Source organism: Saccopteryx bilineata, chromosome 8 (genome assembly GCF_036850765.1).
Source record: "Saccopteryx bilineata isolate mSacBil1 chromosome 8, mSacBil1_pri_phased_curated, whole genome shotgun sequence".
NCBI lineage: Eukaryota > Metazoa > Chordata > Mammalia > Chiroptera > Emballonuridae > Saccopteryx > Saccopteryx bilineata.
The window spans coordinates 50,818,055-50,825,788 of record NC_089497.1 but is presented as its reverse complement, the minus strand read 5'-3'; the positions used below and the strand labels follow the sequence as shown (position 1 = coordinate 50,825,788).

The window sequence follows — 7,734 nt, the reverse complement described above, 5'->3', positions numbered from 1 at the left end:
GTTTCTCAAAGAAAAAAAAAGTTGATATCCTGGATCACATCTTGGTCCAGATTTCCAGTTTGGTTGCAGATGTAAGCACTGATCTGTGTGGATGCTTCAGCAAGTATGAAACCATGTTGTGTATCTGACGGAGCACTTGTTATTGTTACTGTTTTTCATAGGCTGAGCGTCAAGCTATCAACACAACAGTCCAAGGTTCGGCGGCTGATATTGTCAAAGTAGCCACTGTTAACATTCAGAAGCGATTAGAGACCTTCCACTCGATCTTCAGATCCCATGGTCATCGGGAGTGTATGCTCCAAGGTGCCAGAACAGGTGAGTTCATAAGTGAGATTTCTGCGACAGCGTGGTGAGACCAATTGCATAGGAATAAAGAGGTGAAGTATTTGACACATTTTTTTCTTAGCAGTTCTCCAACATTTTGGTCTCAATTTGTCTTTACATTCTTAGAATTATTAAGATTCCAAAGAACTTTTGTTTATATAGGTTATATCTTTTTTTTTTTTTCAGTGTGATTTAAATTTTTTTTTTAATTTTTTTATTAATGGTAATGGGATGACATTAATAAATCAGGGTACATATATTCAAAGAAAACATGTCTAGGTTATTTTGTCATTAAATTATGTTGCGTACCCCTCGCCCAAAGTCAGATTGTCCTCCGCCACCCTCTATCTAGTTCTCTGTGCCCCTCCCCCTCCCCCTAACTCTCTCCCTCCCTCCCTCCCATGTCCTCCCTCCCCCCACCCCTGGTAACCACCACACTCTTGTCCATGTCTCTTAGTCTCATTTTTATGTTCCACCAATGTATGGAATCATGTAGTTCTTGTTTTTTTCTGATTTACTTATTTCTACTAATATTTACTATTTAGAAATTTAAAAAAAACCCAGGGAATTTAAAAGAATTTAACATTTAAAAATAATAAACTCAATGTATGTTAACATTAGTAATTAGTAATATTTTTATTAAATATTACTATTACATTAGTAATATTTTTATTAAAATAACTACATTTTTTAAGAACAAATGAAATTTGGTCGCTCTGTTCAGTTGGCTCAGTGGATAGTCAGCCCAGTGTGCGGAAGTCCCAGGTTGGATCCTTAGTCAGGGCACACAGGAGAAGCAATTTTCTGCTTCTCTTCCCTTCTCCCTCTCTCCCCTGTCACAGCCAGTGGCTCGATTAGACTGAGTGTTGGCCCAGGTGCTGAGGATAGCTTGGTTGATTTTAGAATCGGCCTCAGATGGGGGTTGCTGGGTGGATCCTGGTCAGGGCCCATGTGGGAGTCTGTGTCACTATCTCTCCTCCTCTCACTTAAAGAAGGAAAGAAGGGAGGGAGGGAGGGAGGGAGGAAGGAAGGAAGGAAGGAAGGAAATAAATTTTGTGATGAGTGGCTTTATTTTACCTTTCTTCTCATCTCTTTAATTCTAGCTTATGAGAAGACAGTTGGATTCTCTTACCTATTTCTTTTTTATTTTATTTTTTTGTATTTTTCCAAAGTTAGAAGCAGGAAGGCAGTCAGACAGACTCCTACATGCGCCAGACAGGGATCCATCTTACATGCCCACCAGGGGGCAATGCTCTGCCCATCTGGGGTGTTGCTTTGTTGCAGCCTGAGCCATTCTAGCGCCTGAGGCAGAGGCCATAGAGCTGTCCTCAGCGCCCGGGCCAACTTTGCTCCAATGGAGCCTTGGCTGTGGGAGAGGAAGAGAAAAATAAAGAGAAAGGAGAGGGGGGAAAGGTGGAGAAGCAGATGGATGCTTTTCCTGTGTGCCCTGACCAAGAATCGAACCTGGGACTTCCATACGCCAGGCCGACGCTCTACCACTGAGCCAACCGGCCAGGGCCTCTTTCCTATTTCTGCATTCAGTTTGTTGCTATGTTATCTACCCTGTAACATCTGGAAAACTGTAAACATACAGTCAAGAGTGGTAAATGTCCCAGTTGTAAAAAACTGTTGGATTTCTCTGGATGTGATACTCTAACTGCTAAAACCAGGATATTTGGTCACTTTGCTATACACTTACTGACAAGTGAGACTAACAAAGGAAAATAAACTCTGCATGTTGTTAAAAATAATTTGACTTTGCACATGCTTTGAAAGGGTCTCAAGGACCCGCTGTGGTCCTCAGAGCACAACTTAACTTGCTGATTTTACCTGGTGTTCATGCCTTACTTGTTCTCTGAAGTCTGGAATTATACACTAAGTTGACCTCCTTATCACATATATTTCTTTGCCAATACTGTTACCTTTTCTTGTTCTTGTTCTCAAAATATTTTCTTTAAGTTTTCTCCTTATTGCTTGGATAGATTATTATTTTTTTAACAAGTATGTACGTAGAACTTCCCCTTCTCTGTCCCATGTCCATACTTCGGTTTTAAATGCCATTTCACGGAAATTGAGATGGTCACACATGACTGACTGCAGCCATGGTTTAAATTTTCCTCGGAAGAAGTTAAGGTTTTGGGCATAAAGGGGAAGAATAAGCTGCTTGAGATAGGGCAGAAAAGGTATAGAGCAGCTGTTGAGGGTGGAGTTTGCTATTTCTAGAAGAGATATACAAATAAAGAAAATAATACAGCCAGTTAGTTACATAAAAAGATGTCCACTTATATACAAAAATTCATAGATATAAAAACCTGTTTAACATCAAATGAGGACTGATGTCCTCAGTTTTATTGTCTTCAGGGTCCCCCAAAATATCTAAGGCCGATCAGTCAACATTTTGTGTGAGAGAGGATATGTGCACAGACACACTCACACACACACACACACACACGTATAGAGAGAATAAATATATGATCAAGCTTATTTGGGGAATAACAATGTGCTTCGAAGGGTTCAGAAGTAAAATTTATCAACCTATGTTTAAATTTGAAAGCTGCTAAGGAAAGGAAGGGAAGATATGATACCTGACTGAAATATTTGCATAATTCTTCACAGCAGAATGACGCAGTGTTAAAATGAGGATGTAGACAGTAACAACCTTTAGAATGAGTGGAAGGCAATGTAGATATGTCACTGAGGATGGCTTTATGGTGCCATGCTGGGTTAAAGGCAGCAGGTCAGTGGGATCAAAGGGAGCTGAGCCCGAGGAAGCAGAGCACACTGGGAACAGGTGGATCATGGCACTCTGGACCAGAAAGAAGCCAAGTACCTAAGGGAAGGGAAGAGGACAAAGGTTCTGTGGTCAGAATGCAGAAAAGCTAGAGCATCTGGACTGCAAATGTTGTGAGATAAGTGGGTCCAGCGGGCGTATCAGATGCCAGCGCACTGGCAGACAGATGCACAGCTTGCAGCCCTGGATGGAAGCAGCCTACCGTGGCCTCATCAGCATCTGCCCGCTCCCTGTGAAACCCCCTCTGAGAAAACTTGGGCTGTAGATAGCAAGAACTAAAGAACTCTGAGGGAAGCAGCAGCTATTGAGGGAGAGGGGCTGGTGTTTGTGCTGTCCGGAGGGATAAGTAGGCAGAAAGGAAGAACTGCTGTGAGATATGGGCACACGAGTAAGGCAGTTAGTTACTCTGAAGGTGTTCATGGCGAACCTTGTTTAGTGATCAGCAGGCTTACTCTAGCTCCAGGCTCAGCTAGTGAGGAAACAGGAATGGCTGGCATAGTGATTTATAACCATTGTTGGAGGCATGGGTTTTCTGAGAATCTAATGAAAGGTATAGATCATCTCCACAGAAAAATGTACAGACGTAGACTCTCACATATAACACCAAGGGATTCACACTCTGAAGTCCACATTTGGACCCGAGGGTTAGAATTAAGTCTAGAGTATGTGGTCCAATTGGGGAAGCACCAGTTCTACCAAAATGACACTTCTGGCCATAAAAAGACATCAGGAAGTGTCCCTCTATACCAGCGGTTCTCAACCTGTGGGTCGTGACCCCAGCGGGGTCGCCTAAAGCCATTGGAAAATACATAATGCATATCAGGTATTTACATTCCGAATCTTAACTGTAGCAAAATTACAGTTATGAAGTAGCCACCAAAATTATTTTTTGGTTTGGGGTCACCGCAACATGAGGAACTGTATTGCGGGGTCACGACATTAGAAAGGTTGAGAACCACTGCTCTATACAACGCTGCCTAATGGACAGTACCAGTTCACCCTTCTGGAGCTGGACTCGGGCTCCACACTGTATGGTGCTTTTTCTCAGAGGAGTTGGTAGTGGGGACTCCATGGGAAGAAAAGCTGCTGATTGTTTATAAAAAATGAATTAGACTGGAGTTTGGAGCAGATTTTATCAAACTTCATTTGCTGGCTTGTTAGGCTCCTCCTTTCTGGTAGGAAGTTGATGAAGATTTAAGTTTACCTGATAGGTGGGCTAGGTAGCCAGCAAGAAGTTATTTTCCTAAAGTTCTAAATCTTATGTGTTTTAATCTCTTAATTAAAATTTCCGAGAGTTTTTCAAGATCTCTTAAAAAGCCTGGTCTGTGGTGGCGCAGTGGATAAAGGATCAACTTGGAATGCCGAGGTCGCTAGTTCAAAACCCTGGGCTTGCCCGGTCAAGGCACGTATGACAAGCAATCAATGAACAGCTAAAGTGAAGCAATGAGTTGATACTTTTTGCTTAATCCACCCCTCTCTCCTTTCTGTAAAGCCAATAAATAAAATCTGTTTTAAAAATTTCTTTAAAAAATTCTCCGATGGCCGAGTAACATGCTTATCAGCTTGCTGCTTTGTCTGTCATGGGATAGGGTTGTTACCGAGGAGAAAACGGCAAGGAATGTTCTGCCCAGCGAGGGGAGCCTTCTTCGTCCTTCAACTCCATGATGAACTTCTATATGAAGTGGCAGAAGAGGATGTTGTTCAGGTATTTCACAGCGTTTTCCATTTTTCCTCCTGTGGGTGTTTGGCACACTGGAGGTCAGGCTAAGATGCGTGAGGTTTCTGAAACTTCCCGCCCGAGGATGGCTGCAGAAGGTGTGAGTCCTCAGGGCACAGATGACACTAAGAGTGCTCGGTGTCACCTGTGCCTAAAGCAATTCCTGGTGCAGGGATGTCTGTCTGGGAGAAGTTAGGTGAGAATGTGGAGTCCTGTCCTGTGGCTTCCAAAGCCGCGATGTCCTGTTCCAGCTGAAGCTGGTGGAGCTGCTCGCTGTGTGGCAGCTGGGACGCGGGCGCTGCTCCCTCACGGTTCTGGTTCCGGTTCCGGTTCCAGTTCCAGCACCAGAGGAGGCGCCGGGCCGGCTCATCACTTCAGTGTGTGAGGTGGGAAACATTCTTTGAGCAGAGCGTTTGTTAACCTGTTTTTTGTTTTGTTTTGTTAGGTTGCTCAGATTGTGAAGAATGAAATGGAAAATGCAATAAAACTTTCTGTGAAACTGAAAGTGAAGGTGAAAGTGGGCGCCAGCTGGGGCGAGCTGGCGGACCTGGACCTGGCCGGGTAAACACAGCCAGCGGAAGCCCTCCCGGGAAGAGCAGAGCCTGCCTTCACCTGCTTCCTGAGAACGGAAACCCTCGTCTCCAAGGATTTAGGATAGTGATTTTATAGTGGGAGTTCCAAAATGTATGAGTTTATTCTCTGTAGCGTAAAAAGTCTTTTTTTAGGCAAAATACGAGATTTAATAGTTATATTCACTCTCAAAGAGTATGTATGAAATTGCCTTTGGAGTTCACTGGCTCTAAACAGGTTCGGCACACATGCCTGAAATACGCACTTAGCACGCTGGGCCCCCACCTGTCTGACCTGAGCATGAGGAAGCGGGGTGCTGCCCCGGGTGTCGTCAGCCTGTCCAGGACGCGGACACTTGTGATACAGACCCGAGCAGGAGCCACAGGCAGACAAGGCTTTGAGTTCATATGCACCACAAGGATCAGGCCTCGTGTGCGATTTTTCTCCAATATCCATTTCAGACTGTGAAGTAGTATTTTCAACTAGCTTTAGCTGATAAATTATGAATTCTGTAAAGAAGTAAGCCTTGATATGGATGTAGTCAAAGAATGGACTTTTAGGAAATGCTGCCGCGTCTTCCTTTCCCCTCCCCAGTTCATGGAATGAATGCACTTGCAATATTAGGTAATAGAGAATAATATAGAATAAGCCCCCTCTTGAAGAGGTGCCCTGTCTGCAGGACCACATGTGTACACTGCAGTGCATTACAGTACTGCCAGGGACAGACACCCTCTCAGAGTCCCCCAGTGCCCTGATGTTCGAGTCATTGTGAGGAAAGCCACCCTGACAAGATTGTATTTTAATAACAATTCCAGTCAGAGGTGTATAACTATTTTTTTATCTGTTAAAATAAAATGTATTTATGAGAAACTTTTGATTAGCAGTTGTTTTTTGTTTTTTGTTTTTTTTTTTTGTATTTTTCTGAAGCTGGAAATGGGGAGAGACAGTCAGACAGACTCCCGCATGTGCCCGACCGGGATCCACCCGGCACGCCCACCAGGGGGTGACTCTCTGCCCACCAGGGGGCCATGCTTTGCCCCTCCGGGGCGTCGCTCTGTCATGACCAGAGCCACTCTAGCGCCTGGGGCAGAGGCCAAGGAGCCATCCCCAGCGCCTGGGCCATCTTTGCTCCAATGGAGCCTTGGCTGCGGGAGGGGAAGAGAGAGACAGAGAGGAAGGAGAGGGGGAGGGGTAGAGAAGCAGATGGGTGCGCTTCTCCTGTGTGCCCTGGCCGGGAATCGAACCCGGGACTTCTGCACACCAGGCTGATGCTCTACCACTGAGCCAACCGGCCAGGGCTGATTAAGCAGTTGTTTTAAAAAGTGTTTGGTCTGAGAGTATCAGAAACCTGTGTCCCATATTTACTTATTCTGTGGTTTGCCCAACGTGCGCACATAGGAAATGTTTATTATATCCTTAACCAGTTATCAAAAGAGCTCTTTTATTTTTATCAGAGTTGTTTAAAAGGACAGTTGCTGTATTAACAAAGTGTGACACACTGTCAGTAATTGGATATTAGTGCACGAGATACTAGACATGTACTGGGGCGGGGAGTGGGCAGAAGATGGCAGAGGTGAGAGGAAGTCCCATCATCGTTTCTCAAGGTTTCTCCATATTCACCTGCACCATGTTTGTCAGAGAGAAAAGCTGCAGTGCTGTCTGTCAGTGTTCTGGTGGTGAAGAGAAAGCTCAGTCAGTTTTCTTGTGAGCGTTCTCCGAATGCGGATGCAGACAAATTGGTCACCGCCAGCTCATCCTCTGCAGCCATGGCCCTGCATGTGTACGGCATGCATTTCCTCACCCTTTCTGACCTATCGGCTAGACCTCAAACAGGCAGCCCTTGCTTTGCATGATTCAGTTATACATAAATTCCAGTTATCATGGTTTACTTAAGTAACACTAGTGTCCCTACAACACAGTCCAAATTTCAGTTACCAAGTATAGTACCTAAGTAATTGCAAGTAAATTTCAAGCTTCATTGGTAGCAATTTGGGCCACAAATCACTGTGTAAATAACGTGTGCATGGTGGTAGGCAGAGTAATGCTCTCCCTCCTCCACCGAACGTCCACATTCTAATTCCTCAAACTGGTGAACATGTTATACAGCAAAATGACATTGCTGATGTGATTTAGTTAGAGATCTGGAGATGGGGAGGTTCTCTGGGTAGTTCCAATATAAACACCCAGGTCCTTATAAGAGGAAAGGAGGTGGCCAGTCAGAGGTGGAGATGAGACTACGGAAACAGACTGAGATCTGAAGATGGAAGGGGCATGAGCGAGGGAATGCAGACAGCCTCTGGAAGCGGGACAAGGCAGTAGAATGGCAATGGAT

General features: G+C 44.6%; 1 protein-coding gene across 2 annotated transcripts in view; it reads left to right on the top strand.

Moving 5' to 3' along the window:
• Positions 1–5,588, top strand: part of POLQ (DNA polymerase theta) — a 136,219-nt gene extending 130,631 nt beyond the window's left edge. For both annotated transcript variants that reach the window (XM_066241868.1, XM_066241869.1), the window contains 3 exons: positions 162–315; positions 4,705–4,820; positions 5,278–5,588. In XM_066241868.1, the coding sequence (XP_066097965.1) occupies positions 162–315; positions 4,705–4,820; positions 5,278–5,397 (390 nt within the window). In that variant the 3' untranslated portion in view covers positions 5,398–5,588. The remainder of the gene's footprint in view (positions 1–161; positions 316–4,704; positions 4,821–5,277) is intronic.
• The last annotated feature ends 2,146 nt before the right edge of the window (positions 5,589–7,734 follow it).